Source organism: Papio anubis, chromosome 14 (genome assembly GCF_008728515.1).
Source record: "Papio anubis isolate 15944 chromosome 14, Panubis1.0, whole genome shotgun sequence".
NCBI classification, from domain to species: domain Eukaryota; kingdom Metazoa; phylum Chordata; class Mammalia; order Primates; family Cercopithecidae; genus Papio; species Papio anubis.
In genome coordinates, this window is record NC_044989.1 from 85,416,716 (window position 1) to 85,431,724 (window position 15,009).

The following is a 15,009-nucleotide window of genomic DNA, read 5'->3' on the forward strand; positions in this document are numbered from 1 at the left end:
GTCTCTGCTGGATAGATTCTCTCCAAGCTGTTGCACATGCTGAGCAGTGGTGCATGTTCATCTGAGGCCAGGCCATTTCACTCCTGGCCCCTGAGTGTCTCCCAACCTCAACAACTGGCATTTATAACATATCTGCTTATTAAGATGCACTGTACAAAGAAGTGCAGTGCTCAAGGAATTCAGGTGTAAGTGGCAGACATACTAGTGACAAGAACAATGTATCAAGAAAGCTAGAAATGTGAAGATCCAGGTTTACAGAAAAATATATATATATATATATTTCGGCGGGGCATGGTGACTCACACCTGTAATTCCAGTACTTTAGAGGCTGAGGCGGGCAGATCACTTGAGCTCAGGGGTCTGAGACCAGCCTGGGCAACACAGCAAAACCCTGTCTCTACAAAAAATACCAAAATTAGTCAGGCATGGTGGTGCATGCCTGTAGTCCCAGCTACTCAAGAGGCTGAGGTGGATTGCTTGAGCCCAGGAGGTTGAGGCTGCAGATCGCACTACTGTGCTTCAACCTGGGCTACAGAATGAGACTTTATCTCAGAAAAAGAAAGAAAGAGAGAGAGAAGGAAGGACTGGAGGGAGGGAGGGAGGGAGAAAGAAATATTTGGAACATATTCACTTTACTAAAGGGTTTGACTTCAGCCTTTTAAGTAATATGCTTCCCTTGGATTATGAAGTTTCAATCTACAAGCAATTCTCATTATTCATGGTAGTTATATTTTATAAAGTTGCCACAAACACAAAATTAGCAAATACTAAACTGTTGTTCCTAAGGGAAACAAAAGGTTAAGTTCCTATTCATAACATTTTCATCAACTGATCAAAACATAGCCTTGTTTCATGTGTGCTTCTATTGAAAGGCACCTTATTGGCCCGGCACGGTAGCTTACGCCTGTAATCCCAGCACTTTGGGAGGCCAAGGCAGGTGGATTGCCTGAGCTCAGGAGTTCATGACCAGCCTCGGCAACATGGTAAAATCCCGTCTCTACTAAAATACAAAAAATTAGCCAGGCGTGGTGGTGGGCGCCTGTAGTCCCAGCTAGTTGGGAGGCTGAGGCAGAAGAATTGCTTGAACCTAGGAGGCGGAGGTTGCAGTGAGCAGAGATAGCGCCACTGCACTCCAGCCTAGGGGACAGAGCGAGACTCCATCTCAAAAAAACAAATTTTAGGCCGAGCATAGTGGCTGACGCCTATAATCCCAGCACTTTGGGAGGCCGAGTAGGGTGGATCACTTGAGGTCAGGAGTTCGAGCCTGTCCAACATGATGAAACTCCACCTCTACTAAAAATACAAAAATTAGCTAGGCGTGGTGGCACGTGCCTGTAGTGTCAGCTACTCTACTTGGGAGGCTGAGTTAGGAGAATTGCTTGAACCAGGAGGTGGAGGTTTCAGTGAGCTGAGATCCCACCACTGCATTCCAGCCTGGGCAACAGAGCAAGACACAGTCTCAAAAAAGAAAAAAAAAATTTTAAAAACCATTGATTGTTGAAGTAATATTAAGAGATGAATCACCTACAGGGTCCCCATCCCCTAGGCATCCTCTTATGCAGTAATAAGGGTCCCTGGAGTTATTTAAATACTTCAAAAACGAAATGGAAACTGTATGTCTACCAAGAACGTCTGCTAAGGCGAATTAAGCAATCAAATGTCTCACTGTTGGTTAGAATTAGATCAACAGGGTAGAAGACACTGGGTAACTGTAATAGATGCTAATCAAAAGCTGAGATTGACAGTTATGTCTTTGGTTAATTGTAAACAGGTAACAATTATTACCTACAAAAAGGTAGAGGCAGCCTTCGAAGAGTAATATTAGTTTATTTGTTCATGTAGAGGTCTGGCTCGTGAAATGTCTGGGGACCACTGGCCTATATAAGAGATCTAACTGCACAACTTCCAGGCAGTCTACCCAAGAACTTCTACATGGTTTCCAACTGGGAGACACAGCAAACAAGCTGAAATGTTATGATTAAAGCCATGGGCACCTGATTCATCTATCAGGACACCATCATGTTAAACAAATATATTCCCAGGAAAACCAAACCCATACTGCAGGATAATGGAGGGGTGGGATTCGCTCTGGTTCAGTTTTGGTTCGGTTTTAATCCAATACACTTAACCTGCCTAAGGCCCCCATCCAACCTCAAAATACCTGCATTTCTCTTCAGAAGCAGTCTGTTCAATATGCATCTATTTTCATTTTATTATTTATTTATTGTTGCCTTTTCAACTATTACTGGTCTAGAAATAAGGTCACTGTGTGATCTTTTCACTGAAAACTGCTTAAATGTAAAACACACACACACTCACACATATGTCTGGCCTCTAGCCGTGCAATGACAGTACCGATGCTAACAGCAGCTGTTCGCTGTGTGCCAGTCTCCACCCAAACATTGTGCATGGACTTTCCCACTGCCTGCATTCAACACAATTATTTCTGCTGAGCCTACCATGTGTCAGACACTGTTCTAGGCATTGAGAATACAGCAGTGAGGGAGAATACAGCAGTGAGGGACACACAGGGCCCTGTTGGTGCTAATTGCTGTGGAGAACATGTAAGCCGGCTTGAAGTCTTTCATCTTGGAGGAGGCCAAGATGTAACTTTCTTCCGGTTTCCCAAATCTGGGTTCATCAGCCACGAGCCGCCTCCACCATGCCGCCTAAGTTGGACCCTAATGAGATCAAAGTCGTACACCTGAGTTGCGCTGGGGGTGAAGTCAATGCCTCGTCTGTGCTGGCCCCCAACATCAGCCCCTCTGCTTCTGTCTCCAAAAAAGATTGGTGATGACATTGCCAAGCCAACCAGTGACTGGAGGGATCTGAGGACTACAGGGAAACTGACCATTCAGAACAGACAGGCCCAGATTGAGGTGGTACCTTCTGCTTCTGCCCAGATCATCGAAGCCTTCAAGGAACCACCAAGAGACAGAAAGAAACAGGATAACATTAAACACAGTGGAAATATCACTTTTGATGAGGTTGTCAACGTTGCTCAACAGATGCAGCACCAATCTTTAGCCAGAGAACTCTCTGGAACCATTAAAGAGATCCTGGGGACTTCCCAGTCTGTGGGCTGAATCTTGATGGCTGCCACACTCATGACATCATAGGTGACATCAACAATGGTGCAGCGGAATGCCCAGCTAGTTAAGGAGCACAAAGGAAAACATTTCTATAAAGGATCATTTGACAACAAAAACCACAAAAAGAACGTGTAAGCCAGAAAACGGACAGTGAGTACTGTGGCACAGGGTTGCAGGGGTGATTTTAAGTAGGGGGACCAGAAAAGTCACTGTCTAGAAAGACATCTAAGCCTTGCCATGAAGGAGACAAGGGGCCCACTAAGGGGATATCTAAGAGAAGAGCATTCCCTCCAGAAGGCAGAAACAGCAGTGCAAAGGCCCTGAGGCAGGGAGGGCCTCCATGTACTGGAAGACCAGCAAAGAGGCCAGCACGACTGAAAGGGATAGCTGAAGAGGAAAGCAGGAGGCAGAGGCCAGAGAGGTGAGTAAGGCCAAGCCATGCAGGGTCGGTGGGCCCCTGGAAAAGCCCCAGGAAGAGTTCAGGCTTTCAACTGAGTCAAATGGGAGCTAGTCCAGGTTTTTGAGAGAGGAGTGACATCAGCTGACTGTGTGTTCAAAGGATCACCCTGGAGGCTGGGATGAATAGAGGGATGAGGGCAGACACAAGTAGGTCAGTTAGGACATTACCAAGATAATCAAAGCGGGAGTGACAGGATTGATGGAAGTGATCAAATTCCAGATGTAGTCTAGAAAACAGGATTTGCCGGCCAGTACGGTGCCTCATGCCTATAATCCCAACACTTTGGGAAGCTTGATCCCGAAAGTTTGAGACCAGCCTGGACAACATAGCAAGACCCTGTCTCTACAAAAAATTTAAAAATTAGCCAGGCATAGTGGCAGGCACCTCTGGTCCCAGCTACTTAGGAGGTCGAGGTAGGAAGATGGTTTGAGCCTGGGAGGATGAGGCTGCAGTGAGCTATGATCACACCACTGCACTCCAGCCTGGGCAACAGAGTGAGACCCTATCTCAAAATTTAAAAAAAAGAAAAAAGAAAAAACAGAACTTGCTGATGAAAGGATGAGGTTATCATTTCCAGGGGAAGGTCAGAAATTTGGTTTTGGATCTGTGCAGTTGACATGTCAAGCACACAACCTAGTGCCAAAGTCCAGCTGGTAGGTGAATATGTAAGTCTGGAGCTTGGGAGAGGCCTGGGCCAGAGATAAAGATGAGGGCATCATCACCACGTAGATGGTCTCTAAAGCCATGGGACTAGATAAGGTCTGCAACAGGATGTCCACAGGAGAAAAGGTCTAGGAATAGACTCAGGGCCCTCTCACCCTAATAAGTCTGGGGAAAGAAGAGCAGCTAGCAAGGGAGAATGAGACGTGGCCAGCAAGGTTGCTGGGAAAATCAGAAGAGTAGGAGGCCGATTGAAGAAAGTACTTCAAGGAGCAGAAAGTAAGCAAGTGGGTTAAATGTGAATGGTAGGCCAAATAAATCAAGAATTTGAGAACTGACCTCTGGATTGAGCACCACTGAAGTCACTAGGGACCCAGACAAGAATAGTTTGAGTGGTATGGTGGGAGCAAAAATAGGTCCTGTGCTAAGTGGTGGACAGGTAGGCTGGCTCCTGAGTCCAGGCTTTTAAACACCATATTTATGCAGCCTTAACATGCAATAGACTTTACTTGTTATTCAGAGTCATATGTTTTTTCAGTTAATACCCTGCTAGTTGCATTGTTGCTCAGGAGTGCCACCTGACTCCAAATCTAGAAAGGCTCTGTCCAGCTCACCTTCCTGATCCCAGATGATTGCCCAGGTAAATGCCACACTGACCTTGTTACATCCTCAGGTGCCACCTTTCCCATCTTCTCTTTTCAACTTAACACAAGTCAGGGGCTTTTCTGTTTTTTTTATGCCAAGGGCTATATCTTATTCACCTTCATGTTCCCAAATACTGAAATACTTGCCATATACTACTACATAGGAGCTCAAAAAGAGTTTTTTTAAAGAAATGAATCTTACCATGTACAACTTCTTCAATACCTACAGTTCTGTTCTGACAAGCAGGGCACCCAGACTCCCACTGTGTGCATCAATAACCATTCCTGTCGAACACTGATCCTGCCCCACCAGACACGTCTTCGGCAGGGCACAGGCTGAAAGAAGAGTCTTCAGGACTCTTCTTTACCTTACCTTGCCCACTGGTGAGCCACTGGACCCTTGCACTTACTGTACTGGTGCAACTGCCTCTGCCTCTCTCATACGGATATCCTCAGGGTAGGGCTATTTATCTCTACAAAAAAAACAAAAAACAGGCCGGGCGCGGTGGCTCAAGCCTGTAATCCCAGCACTTTGGGAGGCCGAGGCGGGTGGATCACGAGGTCAGGAGATCGAGACCATCCTGGCTAACATGGTGAAACCCCGTCTCTACTAAAAATACAAAAAACTAGCCGGGCGTGGTGGCGGGCGCCTGTAGTCCCAGCTACTCGGAGGCTGAGGCGGGAGAATGGCGTGAACCTGGGAGGTGGAGCTTGCAGTGAGCCGAGATCGCGCCACTGCACTCCAGCCTGGGCGACAGAGCGGAGCTCCGTCGCCTAGTAAAAAAAAAAAAAAAAAAAAAAACAGGAAAAAAACCTTCACTACTCCATTTCATTGTTAAAATACATGGCAATTAGAAGAAGCCATAGATTTTAACATTAGGATGGTTTAAAAGAAAATAAAACTGAACCACTATTAACATGTCCCTTCTACCTTGTTACAACTGTTCCCAGAAGGAAAAGACAGCCGGGCATGGTGGCTCATGCCTGCAATCCCAAGACTTTGGGAAGCTGAGGCAGGAAGACCATTTGAGGCCTGGAGTTCAAGGTTACAGTGCGCTATGATCACAACACTGCACTCCATCCTGGGTGACAGAGCAGGACTCTGTCTCAAAAAAAGAAAAGAAAAAAGAGAGAGAAAACATAGCCATGGGTGACTGAGACATAGAAGCTACAAGCTTCTGAATCAAACTGAGATTTTAACAGACACCTGTGTAGTCCATCCAATGAAAAAGAACAAGGATAAATGACAACTGTGTATTGCAAGCTAACTCCATAACACCCAGCACCCCCTCAGCTCCTCCCATCCTAGCATCACCGGACCTGCAATAACTGCACTTTTCCAAGATTACTCTTCAGCAGACCAGCCACAATGAAGCTGGCTTTACATTTTCCTTTTCATTCAACAAATATTTGTTGAGCATCTGCTATGGCCAGGCATTCTTCTGGATACTGGGGATGCAGAGGCAAATAAAACAGACAAAAATCCCTACCCTTATGAAGATGACTCAGGGGAAGGGGTAGCAATAAACAAAATTTTTTATCAGATGGTGATTAAGTGCTATAAATAAAAATAAAGCAGGAAAGGCAGATGGTAGTGGTGGCAGCGGTTGATATCACCTTTACGAGAGTAATCAGGAAGAAACCATTGAGAGACACTTGAGCCAAAGCCAGATGGAGGTAAGGGAGCAAGCCTGTGGATAAATGAGGGGAGAACTTTCCAGGGGGAAGAAAGAGCAAGTATAAAAGGCATCAGGCCAGGCACGATGGCTCACAACTATAATCCCAGCACTTTGGGAGGCCAAGGCGGGTCAATCATGAGGTCAGGAGTTCGAGACCAGCCTGGTCAAGATGGTGAAATCCCATCTCTACTAAAAATGTAAAAATTAGCCAGGTGCAAGTGGTGGACGGCTGTAATCCCAGCAACTCAGGAGGCTAAGGCAGAAGAATCACTTGAAACTGGGAGGCTGAGGTTGCAGTGAGCCAAGATCATGCCACTGCACTCTAGCCTGGGTGACAGAGCAACACTCAAAAAAAATAAAATAAAATGAAATAAATTTAAAAAAAAAAGACATTAGGCAGGAATAGGAAAGAATACTAAGAGTTCTGTTATGATAAGAAAAGAGACTCAACCTGCGTGGTGCTCAGGGTAAACCCTGCAGTGTCTAGGGGCCAATTTGGGCTCAGAAGATCTCTCTAATGATTAACCAACCATGAAAACCAAACCAGCTCTCAAGCCTACAATCCTGCAGACTCCTATAAGGGCTGCTGCACTGGATTGGAGACTGGATCCCAGGACTTCCCCTCTAGAATCTCAAGACCCCAACCCACTGAGGGACCCAACCACAATGCCCTTACAGCATGTAGGTCAGACATACAGCATGTGTGGCACTGATTGGCCTTCCCAGTTCCGCAGGGGGTAAGACAGAGTTTGCCCACAGAATAGAACAGCGATTCTCAAAGTATGGTCCAAGGACCTGTGGGTGTGCCGAAGAGCCTTTCAGGGAGTCTATAAGGTCAAAATTGTTTTCACAAAACTAAAATATTTTCCTTTCACCATCATTTTCTCACAAGGTACTGTAGAATTTGCTGGAGGCTACACGTGTGTAATGAGGTCACTGCTCTGATGGCTAATGGAATGTGTGCTATGTTGTGTTTTATTAATATCTCCATTAATTCACATAAAGTAAAAGTCTTTGAGGTTTTCAATACTTTTTTTTTTTTTGGATATAGGGTCTCGCTCTTTCACCCAAGCTGGAGTGCAGCGGTGCAATCACATCTCACTGTAGCCTCCACCTCCCAGGCTCAAGGTTTCCTCCCACCTCAGCCTCTGGAGTAACTGGTACTGCAGGCACATGTCCCCACGCTGGTAATTTTTTTTGGGGTTTTTTTTGTAGAGGCGAGGGTCTCCCCATGTTGCCCAGGTTGGTCTGCAACTCCTGGGCTCAACAGATCCATCGCCTTAGCCTTCCAAAGTGCTGGGATTACAGGAGTGAGCCACCATGCCGGGCTTCTTTGATAATTTTTTGTAATGTAAAGGAGTCCTGAGACCAAAAGGTAGGACAACCGATGGACTAAAGGACTCATAAAGACAGATTCTAAAGGAGAGAAATCTTATCCTGACTCACTCGTCATAATTACCCGTTGGTAATAGGTTTTGCAGAAGTGAAAGACATCGTGCTTTCTTGTGAGGAGATGGACTCCTGCCTTGTCTAACAAGCATGAAGCGGCCACTCCGCAACAGAGTTTGAAACCATGCCTGGTGCAGACTCCCCTCTCCAGCTGCTGCGCTTCCTGCCTTGGTAGAGGGCTGTCCGCAGACTCGAGACACCTTAGAGAGGTGAACACCGTGCGTCTTCCCAGCCAGCCCCGAGCTCCAGGATCGGCTGTATTTGGCCGTCCTCTGCTTTGCGGCAGTTGGGATGAGGAATAGAATTGCGAATGGCCAGGGGTAGAGGCAGACTGGGGAGCTGCGCAGGTGTCATCAAAGATGGGCGGACCTCTAAATTCCAGCCCCACTCCCCCCACCCCCAAACCCCCAAACCCCCGCATCGCGGGCGCACCAGAAGGATAAGCCTGGCATGGCCCTCCCCAGAGCCAGGGACGCACAGAGATCAAACCCACCGGAACAAATGCTCGAAATTCAACCTATGCCGCACTCAGAAGAGAGGGACTCGAGAACCACAGAAAATTATAAGGGTAGGAAAACTGATCAGAGAAGGAGATATTCATCTCGAAAGAGCTCCAGCCTCGGAGACGCAAGACCTGTCCGCTATAGAGCTATGTGGACTCGGGCAGGTCACTGGACCTCCCTTGCCTGGGTTTCCCTCACCTGCAAAACGCTGATGCGAACATCTAAAGCGCCCGGCTGGACACGCAAGGCTCAGGCAGTGGTCACTCCACGAACGCACTCTGTGACCTGGAGCACACAGGTCCCCCGCTGAGTGTCAGTTTCCCAGATCCATAAAACAAGGGAAATGGCTTCAACTCCCTAAAGTCCCTTCTAACTCAGGCACTGAACATATAAAGGTTTAACCAAGCAGCTGCAGGGCGCTGTTAATATTTTGATAAGAGCAGGTGAAATTAAACTCTTAAGGAAGAGAGGGAAGAAGAAACCTCAAATAAATGTGCCCAAGTTACTGCTCCGCTACGCCCTAGCGGATCGGTCCCCCGAAAGCTCGCGAAAATGGCTGGCGAGACCCCAGGGGCCCTCCCGGACGCCCTTGGGCTGGCGGAGGGCAAAGGCCAGGGCACTGAGTCCCTTGGAGCCTGCTGGCCGCGCCCCTGCGGGAAAGGGGAACCCGAGGGCGCGGAAAGGCGCTCGAGCAAGGAGCGCCGCGGTGCTAGGTGAAAGCCCAGCTGCGGAAGTCGGCTCGGGGTCCGAAAGCGCTGCTTCGCGGGGTTCAGAGGGAAACCATCCCAAGGAGGTGCAGAGAGGCCACCTCTCCAGCACCCGACGCGCGTCTTACTTGGGGCTTGAGCTCGCAGTTGGCGGCTCCAGGCGCCCCGCGCCGCTGAGCTGCGCCCGTGGGCAGGAGGCAGAGGGTCTGCAGCAGGAACCAGCTCCAGGGACTCATCCTCCTCACGGCGGCTCCGAGGCCCGGAACGCAGAGGGAAGGAGTAGGGCAGCAGTGGCCGGCCGCCCGCCCTGGCTAGCCGGAGCCGCGGGGCCGCCTCCGGGCGGGGCTGGGGTGAGCCCGGCAGCGGCGGCCACGTGGGGCCGGGCCCCGACCTCCCTCCCCCCACCCCAACCCCGCAGGTCAGCCCCGCGCCTAGGCTGCCGCGGAGTCCCGAACCGCGTTTCTCCCGCCCAAACCCTGCCCGGGCCGCAGCCCACCTCGTGTGACCGCAAGAGGGGAAAAGTGAAGTTCCAGCGCTGTCCTAAATTCAACCTAAAATCACATTGGTTCCCGCGTTTACGTCTGTGCTTGTGCTGCCAATTTTGAGGGGAGGGTGCCTCTTGATTGAAACAGGCAGACAAAATAAACAAATGAAAGGCTATCTATAAAGGACAATTCATTTAAACAAAGGAAATCTCATGGAAGTTTTGAAAATCCAGGACCACAAAAGCCTGCACTCCATTAAGAGCCCTCTTAAGGGATTTTTGGGAATAATATTAAGGATGTTAACACCAAACTCAGAGGATTGCTACAAGGATTAAAAAAGGAAATTTATGAGAAAACCTTGATTGGCGAACATAGCAGGCCTGCAAACTGCAGTCGCTCCATTTCGGCTCCAAAGCCCCACTGAGGATTTTTCACAGCATTGGTCCATCAGGAAGAAAAAAAATTATAAAAGCAAGTAGTTGTGCCCCGCCTGCCGCACCTCCTACCCATGCCTGAGCGCACTTTACCACCACCTTTTAAAGTCCAGAATTCTGCACGATTAACTTCGGAGTGGTGTTCGCAGGGGCATTTGTTGCAATGGTCTTTAATTGTTTTAAGTCGCTGTCCATTTTGAGAATCTGATAACTGGACGATCTCCTAGGGAAAAAGAAAAAGGGGGGGCAGATTTGCATACAATGCGGGGAGAGGTTTTCTGAAGCCCGTTTCCAGCTTTCCCGTAAAGAATCCCTGGCTTTGAAGAGCCAAGTCTTTCGAGCTTTAACTCCACCAGCAGTTACGGTTCAGATGTTTTTGTAAAATCGCTAACTTTTTTCTAAGTTTGAGTGGGGATTTGCCTTCTGGAATTGACTGTCTCCTGTCTTCAGACGACTGCCCCATGTCAGCCCGGCGGCGATCATTAGTCTCCGGGCCAACCCAGGACGCTGCTCTTTGGCGTTTTCAGGCGCCAGCGCTGCCACCTGCTGGCAAAAACGTTCTCTTTCGGTTGTGAGGGGGAAAAGCAAAAAGCATCAAGAACTTAAGCTGCCCTGAGCTAAGATCACACCACTGCACTCCAGCCTGGGCCACATAGTGAGACTCTGTCTCATATTTAAAAAAATAAAAAGAAAGAAAGAAAACCTCGAAAGGATGTAATTACGTATTATTTCATGTTCTCTCTCCCACTCCAAATGTATCAATCTGTGTGAACAGAGAGTAGCCCAGCTCTCTCTGACCACACAAAACATAGCTGAATTTGTTCATTTTCTCCTATTGTTTGTCTCTCTTTTATTTTGTTGGTTTCTGCTCTTACCTTTGTTAGTTCCTTCTGTTTGTTTACTTTTGGGTTTACGTTGCTTTTTTTCTGCCTTCTTTTTTTTTTTTTTTTTGAGACAGAGTCTTGCTCTGTCGCCCAGGTTGGAGTGCTGTGGCCGGATCTCAGCTCACTGCAAGCTCCGCCTCCCGGGTTCCCGCCATTCTCCTGCCTCAGCCTCCCGAGTAGCTGGGACTACAGGCGCCCGCCACCTCGCCCGGCTAGTTTTTTTTGTATTTTTTAGTAGAGACGGGGTTTCACCTGTTAGCCAGGATGGTCTCGATCTCCTGACCTCGTGATCCGCCCGTCTCGGCCTCCCAAAGTGCTGGGATTACAGGCTTGAGCCACCGCGCCCGGCCTTTTTTCTGCCTTCTTAAGGTGGTACCTTAAGACACTGACTTTAAGCCTTCTTGCTTTTGTAATATAAGCATTTAAAGCTATAAATTTCCCTATAAGCACTGCTTTAGCTACATCACCCGAATTTTGAAAAACTGTATTTCATTATCTTTCATTATCTACTTTCCCCGGTGATTTTCTTCTTTGCCCGTGGATTATTTAGAAGTAGGTTGATTTCCAAATTATGGAATTTTCCTAAATATTAGGTTGGTGCAAAAGTAACTGTGCTTTTTGCAATATCAATAGATTTATAATCCAATTCCATTGTATTCCATTGTAATCAGAAAACATACTCTGTATGATTTTGATTATTTGGAATTCATTGGGACTTGTTTTATGGCTCAGCATATGGTCAGATACTGAGTATGAAATATCATCCACATCCAAAGTACCTAGATAATTTTGTTTGGTTCTGACATTTTTTAAATGAAGTGGGGTTTTTTTCGTTTTGTTTTGTTTTTGTTTTTTCTCTTAGCCAGACCCGTCATCAAGTAGGATTTATTCTGTAAGACACTCGGTGTCCAAACATCCTGTAGAATCACATCTACTCTACTTACATTGCTTCCACAGACATTCCGAAGTCCACTATCATCCCATAGTACTGACCCAGACCAGGCTGACACGGCCTGGTCCTCACTTGCCTCATACAGACATCTGGGTTGCAGGCCTTTCTGCCTTTCCCTTCCTGGTTAGGAAGGAGATGTTAAATGTACCTATGACCTCTCTGCCTATCTGCAGAGTTTCTGGATCAAGTTCAGCTCCTTAACTTGAGCTTTGTTACTGGACCATACCTCTGGCCACCCATTGCCAGAGCCCTGAATTGCTTCTGAACCTTCCCTTGGTCCTTTCTCTTTCCCATTTCATGTATGGTTGATATCCTTGGCAACTCTCTCGTATTAGTCCATTTTGTGCTGCTATAGAAGAATACCACAGACTGGGTCATTTATAAAGAGCAGAAATGTATTTCCTTACAGTTTTGGAGGCTGGAAAATCTGAGACCAAGGTGCCTGGCATCTGGCAAGGGCCTCCTTACTGCATCACCCCATTGTGGAAGGTGAGAGGACAAGAGAGCGAGAAAGAGAGAGGAATCAAGATTGAGAGCTAAAGTCAGCTTCAAGCCATTCATGAGGTCGTGAGGGTGAAGGCCTCCAATGATGCCCCCGCTCCCAACAATGTTGCATTAGGGATTAAGTTTCCAACACATGCTTTTGGAGGACACTTTCAAAGCATAGCATCCCCTTAGGTCCACCTACTCTTAAGTGCTTCTTTTGTGCCCCTAGTAATGACTTTCTGAATTTACACAAACCTATGAGGCTTATCCCCTTCATAGCAGTACCTGAGAAAATTATACTGTGGATACCTTTTTGCTCTTTCCCCAAAATCAGATTTACCCTAAAAAATAAAGTTTTCAAAGTATGCAGAGGATTTGCTACGGCTTCAGCAACACCTCTGTGCCTTCACCTGGCCTTTTTCTACCTGGCTTCACTGACCTGCAGCCATCCACGGATTTTCCAAGGCGGTCAGGACATCACAGGTGTGGTGACAGGTCTCCTTGGTTGTCCCTCCTGATATTCACACGTACATTTCATGCCCTGTCCTTTACTGTAACCAGAACCTGAGACTTGCTTCTAACAATGAAATGTGGCAAAGGTTATGGGCTGTGCTGTGATTACTTGTACATGACAACTTAAACATATAGTGCTAGTCTTCTAAAGTCTCTCTCTCCATTGCTGTCTTTAGATAAGCAAGTTGCCATGAGTCCTACAGCCATGAAGACATGAATTCTGCCAACAACCTAAGTGAGCTCAGGAGCAGATCCCTCTCCAGTTGAACCTCCGATGAGAATCCAGTCCTAGCCAACAACACCCTGACTGTAGCCTTGTGAGACCCCAAGCAGAGGACTCAATTAAGCTATGTCTACACTCCTGATCCAAAGCAACTGGGAAAATAAATGTGTGCTGCTTTAAGCCACCGAGTTTGTGGTAATTTGTTGCAGCAGCAATAGATAACTAATACACCAGGGGAAGCGGGATGTTAAGCACTTCCTCAGGAGTTCCAGCATGGCGCTCAACCAGCAGGCTGTGTCCGTCCTCAAGGTGACCAGTTGAAGACCTAAGCTGATGGAAGTGTGGAAACACCTACTCCCTCCACTGCCAGGTGTGCAGGCTCCGTGCATCCTTGGAAAGGGACTGAATGTTGCCACACTCCCTCAGCCACCTAGTGTTGGCACAAGAATTTCTAAGTAGGGAACAGTGGCAATTTTGCAGCACACTGCTCGTACCATATTGTAAAAAAGAGAAAACATCCCTGGACAACTGGGAGCTGGTCTGGTTTTATCAGTCGGGCCTTGGTGTTGCTACAAGCTGCCCTGCCACCCACAGCTGAGTCATGGTGTTCTCCTGTTGAACACAAACAATTTCACAGAGCATCAACATCAGACAAGGCCACTCTGTGATGAATGAAGATGAAAGCAAGACCCCTCCATAATCACATCTCAACACAGACAAAACACGAACATTGGCCAAGTCACAAGAAAGGATGTCCAGTCATCCGCCTCTTCTGACTAAGGAGTGACAGCTGCTCCTTTACCAAGGCCAACTTTCACCTCCATTCATTTCTCCCACCTCATAGATGAGATATGTGAAGATTCTATTTGGGGATGAATTATGATCCCCCAAAATTCATACATTAATGCCCTAACCCCTCGTGCTTCAGAATGTGACTGTATTTAGAGATAAAGTCTTTAAAGAGATGATTAAGTTAAAATGAGACTGTAAGGATGGGCCCTAATCCAATCTGACTGGTGTCCTTATAAAAAGAGGAAATTTGAGCCAGGCGTGGTAGCTCTCACCTGTAATCATAGCATTCTGGGAGGCCAAGGCAGAAGGATGGCTTGAGCCCAGGAGTTAGAGATCAGCTTGGGCAACAAAGGGAGACACTGTCTCTACAAAAAAAAAAAAAAACATTAGCCTGGCATGGTGGCACACGAATGGGATCCCAGCTACTTAGGAGACTGAGGCTGGAGGATCCCTTGTGCCTGGGAGATCAAGAAGACTACAGTGAAACATGATCTCCACTGCACTTCAGCCTGGGCAACAGACTGAGGCCCTGTCTCAAAAAAAAAGAAGAGAACAGCAGGGACATCCACACACGGAGGGGCAACCATGTGAGTACACAGAAAGAAGGCAGTCATCTGCAAGCCAAGGAGCAAGGCCTCAGGAGAAAAGACCTGCCAACACTTTGATCTCAGACTTGCAGCATCCAGAACTGTAAGAAAATTAATTTCTGGGCCAGGCACGGTGGCTCACACCTGTAATCCCAGCACTTTGGGAGCCCAAGGCAGGCAGCCCACATGAGGTCAGGAGTCCAAGAATAGCCTGGCCAACACGGTGAAACCCCATCTCTACTAAAAATACAAAACTTATCCAGGTGTAGTGGCATGCACCTGTAATCCCAGCTACTCAGGAGGCTGAGGCAGGAAAATCACTTGAACCCGGGAGGCAGAGGTTACGGTGAGCCGAGATTGCACCACTGCACTCCAGCCTGGACAACAGAGCAAGACTGTCTCAAAAAAAAAGAAAAGAAATTTCTGTTGTTTAAGCTGCCCAGTCTGGGGTATTTTTTA

At 47.4% G+C, this 15,009-nt stretch overlaps 1 protein-coding gene and 1 pseudogene across 2 annotated transcripts in view; one reads left to right on the forward strand and one right to left on the reverse strand.

Annotated features, from left to right (window-relative positions):
• Positions 1-9,546, reverse strand: part of TRABD2A (TraB domain containing 2A) — a 57,258-nt gene extending 47,712 nt beyond the window's left edge. Inside the window, exon 1 of one of the 2 annotated variants that reach the window (XM_021925015.2) lies at positions 9,323-9,546. In XM_021925015.2, the coding sequence (XP_021780707.2) occupies positions 9,323-9,430 (108 nt within the window). In that variant the 5' untranslated portion in view covers positions 9,431-9,546. Of the gene's footprint in view, positions 1-2,851; positions 3,083-9,322 lie in introns of those variants that run through there. The other variant, XM_031655301.1, reaches the window with a different exon arrangement.
• LOC108581693 lies at positions 1,756-13,351 on the forward strand (annotated as a pseudogene).
• The last annotated feature ends 1,658 nt before the right edge of the window (positions 13,352-15,009 follow it).